We start from the raw sequence: 12,999 nt of genomic DNA, 5'->3' as shown, positions 1-12,999 counted from the left end.
TTACGTCTGACTGGTTTACCAAAAAGGCTTTTTTTTCTTTCTCTTAGAGTCTGAGAAAGCTACTGCTGATACTGCTGTTTTTAAACATCTTCAGAATCATCCAAAAGCCTTTGACTTTGTTTTTTCGGTCTGGTGCCCTGCTGACTCTGAGGCGAACATTATGGCAGGGGTTGGAGAAATCTGCTGCTATCCTAACTGCTACTCAAGGCTCCAAAAAACCTTAAACTATTTTTTTTAAACATAAAGAAGAAAATCAAATAGAACCATGTTTGTATTGTTTATTAAAGTTTTTTTTATTGATTTTTGCGGCTTTCTTGTTAACAGAAAAAAAAAAGATTAAGAAAATGCATTTTAAAAAGCAATACGTGTATGTTGAAAGTGGGGAAAACATTTATTTGTTTATGTCAGAGTACTTATGACCCCTGAGAATTAGAAACATAGATAAGCCAGTTTTCCAAGGAAAATGTTAAACTAATGATTCCCACACAGGGAGGCTGTCGGAGTCCTGACTGTGCAGAGAACTTAAGCCAGTGTCTGAATCGTCGTCGTTCACATTGTGAGTTTTTGACAACCCCCTTGCTTGCTCCACCCACCCGTTTTTTCTCTGCAAAGTGCTCATCATCCCCGTCTTAACGTCTGCCCCGTGGCTATATCTCTTCTTAGTGTCTGTCCCCTCCTCCATGCCCAAAGTGTTCACTTTCTCCAGCAAATCCCTTATCTCCCTCTCCCTCTCCCCGCAAATCTGCTCGGTCAGCTCTAAATCGCTCCTAATAGCTTCTAAATCCGCGTTGAGGCGCAGGCCGATGTATAAACTGGCATTTAACTGCGTTTTGATCCTCTCTTCTTCCAAAAGCTGCTCGTTTTCTGGTGATGTTTCCACTTCGGTGGAGGGAAGGAATAGCGAGTCATCCCCAGACTCCAAGTTTTTACGTTGCAGCTCCTCCTTCCTCCGCTGCATCCAGCGGTGGTTCAGCTCATCCTGGATCTCCCCTGTGATCACGTCTATAAGGGTTTCCTGCTCCCACAACTCCTCCTGTAGTCTAACCACCTCCTCACGGTGTCGGAAATACTTTTCAAGCTTGGCCAAAGTGTCAGACGAACGCAGGTTTTCCACTTCGTGGCTGGAAGCCGCAGCGACATCAACCAAATACGTATTTTGAACGTAATTGGCCCCGTGCCTTTTAATTCTGTCCATGTGCACCTTCGCCTCGCACCTTTCGATCTCTGCGTCCAGCTCTGTAATCCTCTGAATCTGCTGTCGGATTGTATGATCCTGAGAAACCACAGAATGAACCAAAGTTTCCATCTTCTCCGCGCAGGACGCGTCTCTGCGCGCCGCCTTCGATCTCTTTTTATTGATCTTCTCCAACTTTCTAAAAGCTTTCCTGACTATCCGACGCTGTTTCTCAGGTGAGATGGAACTCACGGTACACCGCGCGGTCCCTTTCATAATACAGGGGCTCTGTTTGCTGAGCACCACGCGCGCCTCTGCGCTTCGGGCTCCGTGGCTGTCCAAAGACACTTCGCTCTTCACCAGCACGAACTTGACGTTTCTCTGCTCGTCTCCCCAGGCGACCCAAAGCCGCAAAATCCTAGTTTTGTTTGGCAAAATCCTCTCGCATCCCCTCCATTTCTCCACGATGCAGTAGGACTGTGCTGCGCAAAGCCCTTGTTGGGAGGTTTGGTCTTCAAGAAGCACTTTGATAACATCAGCGCAAGTTGTGCGCTTTGACAAGCCGAGGACGAGCTTTTCCTCTCGGCAGACCCACACTGATATCTTATTCTCCTCAGACTCCATCTCGCATTTCTGCTAAACTCTATCTCTTCTAAACAATAGTAGATTTAAAAATTTAAATCCGCTCGTCGAAAGAAAAGCTCCTCAGTGTCCATACCCGAGTCCAGTGCATGCGCGCTGCGTCCTAGACGCATCTGCAAAGTTGCAGTCGGGACTGGAGGTGTCTCTGTCTGTGTCCACGGAGCGCATAAGTTAAGGAAAACACTTTGCGCGCCGGTATTCCCAGTCCTGACTGCCACTGCTGTGATCACATGACCACACACACACACACACACACACACACACACACACACACACACACACACACACACACACACACACACACACACACACACACACACACTCTTTTCTTTGGTGGGATGAGCTCCACCTGAGCCTCGATGCTTTTAAGAACAACGACCAGCCATGAATTCTTTGATTTCCTGGAGCAGCTTGGAGGCTCGCTGTGTTCTTCTGGTTTCTGTATCCATATTGCATCAAATAGGACATGAGTACCTACATATATAGGAATGAGTACTTTATATGGATTATGTTTTTATCTTATTTTTTTTTAATGACTTTGTATTTCAGATCTGGTTCATTATTAAGGTTATGTTGTTAACTTTTTCTGTAGATCCAGTTAAAACAGCGTTAAAAGACAAAAAATATGAATAAATAAATATTGGAGCTGAAAGAAAATTTCACTAACTGGCTTCAACAGGCTTTGAGGATTCTAAGGCATCTAATCATGGTAATGGACTGATTCTTATATAGCGCTTTTCTACAATGACCTTGTGCATAATTTATGTATTTTGTGTAACACCTGAAAGAATAAGTTTTACCTGCAGGTTTTCTGAGGGGTTTTTTCTTCTTCAAGGATTAAATTCAGTTTATTTCCTGCTTCTTAAGTGTCAGTACTTTCAATATCTTACTTCTAATTATAGTCATCTTTCATCTGATAGAGCCACATATCACAATTCTGTGAACTGTAAACACGCACATGTCAAACACATAAGTGAAACAAGAGGAAAAAGGTAGGAAGGCAGAAACACAAATGCTCCTTCCTGTAGTTCAGAGCAATGAGCAGACTGTTACCTGCTGCTGATGGATCACGCTTTGCATTCAGTGATCTGAATGTTCAGAGTCAGTTTGCCTGTGTTGATATGAGTGAGGGAGCATAGATATGGAACACTTCAGTTGCTTTACTTGAATTCATAATGTTGACCCTGTTAGCTTTTCCTTCGTTATGCTTATTCTTCTGATTCACTGCTTTCAAGTATTAGCCTTGCTCAGTCTTGAACTCAGGGACTTTACAAAGAAAGAGAATAAATGAGTATTCAGCTATTCTGTCAGGAGATCTCTGACAGATGTATTTACCTCTAGCTTTGCTGGTTTGCTAGTGCTCATGTGACAGCATATGCCTGGTCTTGATGGATTAGGATGTTTGTGTGTTAGTGGGTGGAAATTTTACTTTCCACATTACAATGCAAAGTCATACACATACTTACCAGCATGCAGTCCCCCAAATTAGTTCCAGTCCACATATCAGGAAAGATTAGCTTCACATAAAGATAAATTTCACTTGAGTCAAACCCATGAGAACTGATTCATCATGTTATTATTGTACCAATCAAATGGAAACAAAAACATGTGCATCACTCAGGTGACATTTAAGTAGTACAAAAGTGTAAAGCTCCCATGTAGAGGTGTTCACATCTCCTCAGACCTGACATGGGCTGCCCACATTCAGGTCCAGACCAAAAAGGCTAGGCAGCGCCTGTACCACCTACGACAACTGAGGAAGTTCAGGGTCTCTCCAAAGATCCTCAGGATTTTCTGTACAGGCGCTGTGGAGAGCATCCTCACACAGAACATGACATCGTGGTTTGGGAACAGCTGTGTGAAGGACCAAAAAGCTCTCCAGAGAGTGATCCGTACAGCAGAACGCTGCTGCAGGATTGGTCTCCCCCCGCTTCAGGACACCTACACCAGGAGATGCTGGACTAGAGCAGCGCAGATACTGAAGGACCCGTCCCATCCTGGCAACAAACTGTTCCAACTTCTGCAATCTGGTAGAAGGTTCCGCATCCTCCGGGCAAGGACAGAGAGACTCAAGAGGAGCTTCTATCCCCAAGCCATCCGTGCCCTAAACACACACACCCGCCCTCTCACATCATCTATAATTGACTGAGACAGGACTCTCTTCAAGACACTAAACCAAGGAACAATGTACATTTCAAATTCCTTTAACTTTAAATGTTTATATTGTCTATCCTGTAAAATAGTCAGATGTCTATTCATATTAATGTACAGAATTCACCTGCTTGCTGCTACTACTGCACATTCACCCAATGTATATACTATATATATATATATATACACACAATTTTTGCACATGTCGAGGAGCGTGTCAGGCTACATTTCACTGTGTGTTATACTTGTATAACTATGCATGTGACAAATAAAGAACCTTGAACCTTGAATTACTTTACACACTTAAACTACTAGTTTTATTGAGCCTCTCTTAAGGAGCACTAATCTTTATTCAGCTGTTCAGCAGTAGTTGGTTGGTTTCCACGTATATGATTTATAGCAGCACCTTATTTGAGCCCCTCCATCTCAGTGCAACATTCAAAACGTTTTGGTTTGTGTTAGTAATAATATAAAGACTGGTTACTGAAATAGTGGTTTTCTGACTGAGGGGTCATCACTGCTGGGTACAGAACCACTAAAGGCCAGCCAGGAAACCAGGGGAAAATATGGATGGACAAATAAATATGATTTTTGGAGGGAAAATAAACAAAACACACTTTACTAATGCAGAAATCTGAATCCTTTTTATTTACATTGTTGTGTGTTGACAGTTTGTGGGGAGTGGGGCTGAACTGTAATTGGTTTCTGAAGCTGGTGTGCTGGAAATAGCTTGCGAACCTCTGATTTAAAAAGGTTGAGCAAGAAAACAGAAATCTGTAGCACTTTGATTAAATGGTGTCTCCCTCTTGTGGCGAGTCCTGCCATTACAGCGATGCACATTCAATTATGTTCTCTCACATGCTCCATCTACTGTTGATGTGAGGCTTTTGCAGTCAAGGAGTTAACAGACTCATCCACACAGCAAAGATTCAAGTGAGAAAAATAAAAGGAAGCAATCTTTTTCAGATTTATTTAACTTCAATATTGCGTACATACAAAGTATCTAGAAAGCTACAAAATATCTACTATTGTCAAGAAGGCATCATAATGTTACGGAGCAAAGACAAGACCATATGCAGAACACAAACAGAGCAGAGCTTCTTTTCTCTCCTTTGCTCCAACACTTTACAGTGATGGATATGAAAAGAGATCACACATCTGTACCAAGAAAAGCCAAGATATAATTTTATAGAAAGCACCTTTTTACAAAGGGGGGGCTGAAAAAAATCTGCACACAAAACCCAAATATGTAAATGACAGTTTACATTTCATGAGCTATATGTCAAGAATCACTTTAAAGCCAGGTACCAGTACCTACTCTTAGCAAAAGCTGATATGCTTGTAGCCGCGATTCCTTGACTTGGCGCGTCCACTTTCTGGGGCAAAGAGTCCACCAGACATTCGTGCCATCAAAGGCGTCAGTCCTGCTGTTTTAGTGTTAAAATGTAAAAATGTACCAGCAGTGCAGCAGTAACATCATTACCATCTCACTGGGCTCGCAATATTACAGATAATGTCATCACAAAACCGGGTACGACTGTATATAAGTACAATAAGAAAACAGGAACATCTAACTGTAATCGATAAATGTGAACAGATACACAAGGTAAGCATAAAAGAAAAATAAAGTCCACAGTGTTCACAGAACTGCGGCAAAAATACTGAATCATTTAACTTTATCTGCACCCCCCCACCCCCACCCCAAGACATTGTCTGCAATTATTTAGAGCTTTGTTGATTAAACTACTTTAAGATGATTATAATTTCTGTAAGAAATAGTAAATGTTTTGAGTAATTATGATCCTTACAATGAAAGTATACAGATTTAAACACGTAAAACAATCTTAAGTTTCATTTTTAGAGTCTGTACTGTAGAATTAATATTAAATAAACATTATTTTTTCTTTTCTTTTCTTTTTTTGTTCTAATGGATAAAAGCTCGTGTCGGTCCCTGCCTTTTCGCCATCACAGCTGTGACATTGTGAAACCATAATGCTTCCAAAAAAGCCTCGTTTAAAAAAAAAACTAACAAAAAAAAAACACTTGAGCCTGCAAGTGTGCACGAAGCAGACAGCTTCAGTGTTTTTCTGTTGACATCCTGCATGCAGTCAGTGGCCGTTCAATATTAGACAAAATCTTTAACCTCAAGCGAAGAAATAGTTGGGTTTGAGAAATCAATTTACAATGTAATAAAAATGAATATCATTTATTTCTTCTCCTTAGTAACCATGTTCCCCTGCTGTCATTACAGTCCTTTGAAAGGCAATGTGGTGATTTGTTTCACTTATGTCTTGTTTTTTTTTCTTCTTCTTCTTCTTTTTTTGGTCTGGCAACATTAAATTTATAATTTCTGTTTGATCTTTTTTTTTAAGCTGGAAAATCTGAACCAAAGGCACTTCCTTGCTACCATGCAGGACACAACAATAATTGACTGCATCTCTGTATTTTTGGTCTTCTGCGACAGGAAAGGCAGTCAGTCTTTTTATAGTACACTCTTAGAGAAGGAAGGGAAAAAAGAAAGGCTGATATTTTAAGAACATATTACAGCGTTACAGGAAAAATAACCTGTTTCTGAGCTTAAATTTGCAAACATAATTGAATATAAGTGTACTGCCTCTTTAAAAAAACAAAACAAAAAACAAACAAACCCAGCAACAACAAAAACTGTATTTCTAGGAGTGTACCAATTTCGAGAACCGTGATTTCTGAGATGTGAAGATGAACCAAATAATACATCTGTAAGTTATTTCTGCCCGTCTCACACAAAACTAATTTTAGACTTAGAAAACAGGGTAAATGCAGGATAATGAGTATACTCTAAGGCACTGTACACTTAGGCTTTGGCAGATTTGAATTGTGATTTTTTTTTTGTTGTTGTTGTTGTCATTCATTTATTTTACACAACACAAACACAATGTAAAGATCACAGTTTTAGTGGCATCTTTTGGAGTTCACATACAGTTTGTACGTGTTTAAGGCTCGGCAATCAGCGTAGGCCACAGAAACATGTGAACATAGTGTGACCATGAAGGCAGCAACACTCTGGCTTGGAGTTATCACGCGGCGATCCCAGAGTGTTGGGTGGGGGGCAAAGCCACAGCATGCTGAACGACGCATTGCTGTCTATGGTTTTGTAGTGTCTCGATAGGTTAAACAGTTTTTTAGTTTTTCTTTTTTTAAAGCGCAGAATTAACAGAATAGACGCAAGCATCACTAAGGCAAGCACAGGAAGGGAAACAAAGTGCTTTCTGACCAGATACGAGTCCGATTAGAGTCATTTTAGCAGGACTCACCTATTTTAAAAAAAATAAAAATAAAAAAAATTCTCCTGCCCATTGTCAGAGAAAAGATTTGTTTGCAGTGCTGAAATGCTTAGCATGTGGTGAGACTTCCTACATTTACGGAGCGGATGCAGGCAAACTGTAGTGTTTTCACAGTGCATTCATTCTGGGGTCTAAAACTTGGGAGTGCTTCAACAGGGATAAATATTACCGAAAGCTCAGTTGTTGCCATTCTTATGTAGTAATTTCGCAACATTTGCAACCATCTGCTTTCGGCCACTGCACGTATAGTGTTGTTCTGTTTCTTTGGAAAGTTTAACAGCTGTGTGTGTTTTCATGTCTGCGTATCTACAGTATGTATGCTCACAAATCATGAAGTACAGACATACAAAACAGCCTCAAACATATTACACAGACCGCAACCATGCCGCTGATAGAAAAACAAAAAAAGGCCCGTGTCCTTTTGTCTTTTTTTTTTCCTTAGTCTACATTAACAAAGCAGAAAAAAAACGACACACACATTTTCATTTACCAAACACATCCAGGAAACTCTTTAAGGATGGCCACATTTATACCCGACAGAGACCAACATATTTAAAATTCCCATATTCAAACATTAAAACAACTGTACCGCAATTCACAGCTGCAGTCAAATAACAAACACTTATATTAAAACAGATTTATAACAACGACTCCACCCGATACCTTGACCAAAGAGCGTTGTAGGTATGACTTTCGTGTAGAGGCACTGCCACTTTTGTTTTGAGGTTGGTAAGTCTATGAAAAGGAGGAGCTCCAAGCGGATTCATTCCTTCACCAGTCTGTAGATGTGATGCTGCGCGCCGTGCTCACTGTTCGAAACTTCAAACACGCACGCCATACATAGCAATGTCTCCTGGGTGTCCCTGTTTGTCACCACCTGCAAGAGAGAGCACTTACTTTAGAGGAGAAGCGCTGCACAGCGGGAAATAAACAGAGAAATGGATGCAGCAAAGGATGGTTACCGAGTTTGAAGACGTGGACGGGAAACTGAGCAAAAAGACAGACGCATGCATTGTTAGAGTCCTGAAGCTGTGTGTGCGCGCACGGTTAAATGTTTGGTACCAGTTTAAAATTGGCCAGGAGAGCCACATTTTTTACTCTTTTATTTACAGAAGGTTTTAAGTGCAATTTAGACTCTCTATCGAGGGAATATGTTTTATATATACAACTTGTTAACTCCTGTTTGTTAGGCTGTGGGAAAGTGAGTTGTGTTTTTGTTTTGTTTTTTCCAAAGTAACCTTTCGTCTTTAATTTGATCCAGTCTGAAGTTTCAGAGCTCTAATGTGAAGCTGTCACCTTACAAATAAACAGCATCACTGAGAGCGCACACTCAGCAACAAAAATAATCAACTCAAATTAAAACGTTTATTCTACCGCTCTCTATGCTAAATCCCAAGATGAATGATTTTAGCAGCGTTCATTTTTTTTGTCTCATTGGCAGCTGTTCTGGATTTTACTGTTATTTATAGATTTTTATCGCCATTTTATCAGGATCATCATCTGTTAATGTCTCACTGTAACTCATAGGAATCATTTTGGGTTGAAAAGTCATATGATGCATGGAACCAACTTCATCTCCGATTATAGTTTTAGGTTTTGTCAAGCCAACGAATGCAAAAAAAAGCCTTCAAAGTATCCATTGGATAATTACTGCAGTGATTAATATGTTTCAGCTGGAAGCAGATTATTTAAGTCTGATGCAGTGAACAGCTTCTCACTTCTTAAACAATCATACTGGAAAAGATATTAAGTGATCAGCAAAAAGATGTTACTGCCTTTCAGAAGGGTCGAATGATTGAGCTGAATCAAGCAAAACCACTGAGGAGATTGCTGTTACTTCTTAAATTTAGTATAAGCACGATTAAAACCTGGAAGGGCAACAGTGGGGAACAATCATCTCTGAGGAGGAAATGTGGCTGGAAAAAAATATCTTGAATGATCGTGATCAGAGATCATTTACATGTTTGGTGACATGAAATGATTAAAAAAATATATAAATCAACAGTAGACTTCACAGCTATGTTTAAAACCACTTCGCAGTTGGAAAGGTCACATTCCAAGATAACAATAACATCGGGCTCAAATTGTGAACAAAGTGGTTCAGGGAACATTAGACATGATTTTCACACATGGATCGGACCGCCACAGAGCCCAGACCTCGAACCCGTTGAGAGTCTTTGTGCACATACTGGGAGGAGACTTTTCACAGAGAACCAATTCTCCCGTCATCAGTACAAGACCTGGAAGAATTAATGCAATTCTGCATGGAAATAAATGGCGTGACACTACATAGGCTTTGCATAAGGAGGTAAATGTGTCGAATCACCAAACCTACAGGTGGTCCAATCAAATATAGAGAGAGTGATTTCAGAGCATCCTCGTCTTTATCATCCAAAAAAAAAAAAAAAACCCAAAACATTAAAGCAGAGTTCTTTAATGTTTCAAAATTCTGACAGAAATTGACTAACAAGTAATGTTTCATGATGTCTCTCTCACGTTTTTCCATTTCCATCTTACTGTACAGAAAACTTTCTACAACTGGTGTTGAAATGGAGGGAACTTTGGATGCCTCAGCACATACGCTACATTCTTTAAATACCAGCTTATGAAAGGGAATTCATTTATGCATGTTTTTTGTGCACAGGCATACTTTATACATTAAACTCTTGGACCTTGATTCCTGATATCAACTAATCTTTGAATATAAACATGTTATTTAAGGGGGAAAATGTGCAGAGTAGAATTTAATAATATCTAGTAGCATAAATTGAAACGTCATGTTTCAGTAAAACCTGAGCATAGTGTTGAGCCATCCCTTGTTCTGCACAGGCCAAAATGGAACAAGAAACCAACTAACCCTATGTTTTAGGGAGAAATACACAAAATTTGCTGCAGCTACCATTTTCCCTCTATTAGGGTTACTTTGTATTCATACTGGGCACAATGGAAAAATCTGAAAAATGAAAACACAACATTAGGATTCAGCAAGAAGCAGAAGAGACAAATGTGCTTAGAAAATTATAATATCAATCTATGAAACATATTTTCGGATCCTTCTTCCAGTCTTGTGCTACTTATATGTCTTAAAAGAACTGCCGCACTTTTAAAAATAATCATGTATTAAGTCTGACATGACTCATGAGTTTATTTAATGATTAACACACTATTAAGATGGGTTTTTTGGGGGAGGGGGGCTGCTTGCACACCCCTTGGCCTGGGTGCTTTCTCTGCAGTGGTGAATGACACTTTAAGACCCCATGTGATGCCAATAACAGGGTTTCCTGCCCTCTCTTATCCTCCCTTTCCCCTGCAGATAATGAGGGTCCTCACACTGTGTTTCATCCCCTGTGGAATGAGAGGAATGTGAATCCAGGCAGAGGAACACATCTCAAGGCCCAGTGAAGTCCCCCCACCGCCCCCACTCAGACTTTTTTAAAGCCAGCTGGAGCCACCAGCACATCCTGACAGCAGCGAGAAAAACACTCCCAGAGAGGACGTCGCCCACTCAGGTCAGTGAGGTGATTACCAATAAGATAGTGAAGTTCTCCAGCACACTGTTCATCATATACTTCTCCGGCAGATGTTTTAGCTTATGGATGAAGTTGATCATGTATTCACACATGGGGGATCGACTTATCCGGTAGACAAAACGTCCATTTTCAAAGCGTGCATATTCAGTCTGAGGGGAAAGAAGAACAAGCAGCGCACATAAGAAATGTAAAACACACAAACAAACCCCAGGAGGTACAGTAAAAAATCCTGCTTCTCATTTTAGTCCATACCTCGACTTTCTCCACAACCTGCTTGCCAAAGGAGCAAACTTTTGTCGAACATGTGATGGTCATGTTCTCTGGACTCTCATACTGACTGGTGACGCCATAGAAAGATCCGGTATCATCTTGAATGTTGCAGTTTAAGTCAGCCTGAGGCAAAGAAAAACAACAAACACTGAGCTTCAGAGAACATTTTCATTTTGTTACAATGTCCTTTTGTACAAGTCATTTAAAAGAAAAGAGATGAACAGTTTTAAATGTGTTTTCTACTGAAATGAAAGGCCTGGAAGACTACTTGTACTGACAGAAAGTCCAAAGGGTTGCTGCTTTTTCATAAGATTAAAAAAATCCTCATAGAAAAATAAGGCTGAGAAGCAACATTTAGAAGAAGGCAACCGTGTTTGTGCCCCGATCAAAATCAATAGGGAAAAGGAACAAACATTAAAATATTTAATGCATCCACACCCTTAAAGAATTGTGCCATTTAATGACATTTTAATACCAAAATGGAAAGTTTAGTAGTTTAAAAATACTGGATCTCTAAATACTATTAAAATTAAAATAAAACACACCTATATAAGATTTTTTAAAAACATTTTTTTTTTTAACCAATACCTTTTTCATTTTTAAAGGATTAAAAGCCAAGATGGTGCATATTAAATTGAAAAATGCCACTTTAAAGATGACCATGTTTCCAAGTAATCTTAAAGCCAGTTTTGGCATTTCTGTGAAATTATTAACTGTATTAGAGATGTGGTTCAAGGACTCATGTGAGCATGCCAAACACATACCAATTCTAAATAGGTTACCATTTAGAACTAAAGATAATAAAGTACGTGTTTGGAGCGCTTCAGTGACAAAATAAAGAACGCTGTACTCCAGGACGACATGGACATAAGAAATGGAAGAACTATTCAGAGGTGAATGAAATAAAAACTACTTGTATCACTGGGAAAATTAAATTAAAATAATAACAACAATAAAAAAAAAATATAATAATACATTTTAAATATGTTAAGTTATCTGGATTTAAACTATAACTGCTCTTCTTAAGCAGTAAAAAAGTGGATTATAATTCAATAATTACTTTTTTTTTTTTTTTTTTTTACATACACCACTTCCAGGAGTTGGAGAGAAGCAGAAAGCTCTTCGTGTTTTTCTCCATTGTGCATTCTCAACATGCACATTCAATCGACTGCCCAGAAACCAGAATGTCTCATTTTGTTAAGTGCCTCGTCTTTTCTTCTTCCCTCTTACCCTGACTGCACACACGACAAAATGAGAAGAGGGGTCCAACATTTGTGCTTTTAGCTCCATTTTTGGTCTCTACCAACTGCTGAGAGAAGTATTTAGCTTTTTTGTTACAAGACGATTGAATATGTTTACCAGCTGCTGATAAATATCTCATACGAGATACGGATGATTTTTATCCATAGGTTTATCTTTACATCCATCCATTTCCTTATGATTTTCCAATTCAGGGTCTTTTGGGGGGGCTGGGGCAACCATTCGCACATGGAGCCAATTTAGATTAACTAATTAACGCAACACGCATATCTTTGGACTGTGGGGAGAAGCCGGATTACCCAAAGAGAACATGCACACTACACAGCTGGCCAATGGATTCAAACTCAGGACCTTCGTGCTGTGAGGCAACAGTGCTTCCCCAACGGCACCACCACGCCACTCTGTATTTGACACTTGAATAAAAACATCTCTTTAACCATTACTAGAAATATTATGATGGTGTTCAGATATTAATTCAAACATTTTGACATCATTTTATACTGTAAGATGTGCACAGTCGGTCGTGTAGCTTTCTGAAACGGCAAACATCTGTCTGATCAGGGCTGCTGAGCCCAGCCGTGCATATCGCATAAAAAATGAGAAGATCCCGGCCACATCTGAATAAGCATGTTAATGTGCCCATATTGGA

The 12,999-nt window shown here is 39.7% G+C and overlaps 2 protein-coding genes across 14 annotated transcripts in view; both read right to left on the bottom strand.

Annotated features, from left to right (window-relative positions):
- Positions 1-292: 292 nt before the first annotated feature.
- On the bottom strand, positions 293-2,086 carry rassf10b (Ras association domain family member 10b). The gene has a single exon (XM_040010892.1). The coding sequence runs from the start codon at positions 1,796-1,798 to the stop codon at positions 467-469; it is 1,332 nt and encodes a 443-aa protein (XP_039866826.1). The 5' UTR covers positions 1,799-2,086; the 3' UTR covers positions 293-466.
- A 2,834-nt stretch (positions 2,087-4,920) lies between these two features.
- Positions 4,921-12,999, bottom strand: part of tead1b (TEA domain family member 1b) — a 49,627-nt gene continuing 41,548 nt past the window's right edge. For all 13 annotated transcript variants that reach the window (XM_040011219.1, XM_040011225.1, XM_040011220.1 and 10 more), the window contains 3 exons: positions 11,073-11,213; positions 10,817-10,969; positions 4,921-8,167 (listed from right to left, as the gene is read on the bottom strand). In XM_040011219.1, the coding sequence (XP_039867153.1) occupies positions 8,054-8,167; positions 10,817-10,969; positions 11,073-11,213 (408 nt within the window). In that variant the 3' untranslated portion in view covers positions 4,921-8,053. The remainder of the gene's footprint in view (positions 8,168-10,816; positions 10,970-11,072; positions 11,214-12,999) is intronic.

This window comes from Simochromis diagramma, unplaced genomic scaffold (genome assembly GCF_900408965.1).
Source record: "Simochromis diagramma unplaced genomic scaffold, fSimDia1.1 OVJJ01000603.1, whole genome shotgun sequence".
Lineage (NCBI taxonomy): Eukaryota > Metazoa > Chordata > Actinopteri > Cichliformes > Cichlidae > Simochromis > Simochromis diagramma.
Note: the sequence above shows the minus strand (reverse complement) of the source record. Positions and strands in the feature narration are given on the sequence as shown.

Excerpts from the sequence above, each read along its gene's own strand:
- rassf10b (XM_040010892.1), bottom strand. The coding sequence starts at position 1,798 with ATGGAGTCTGAGGAGAATAAGATATCAGTGTGGGTCTGCCGAGAGGAA.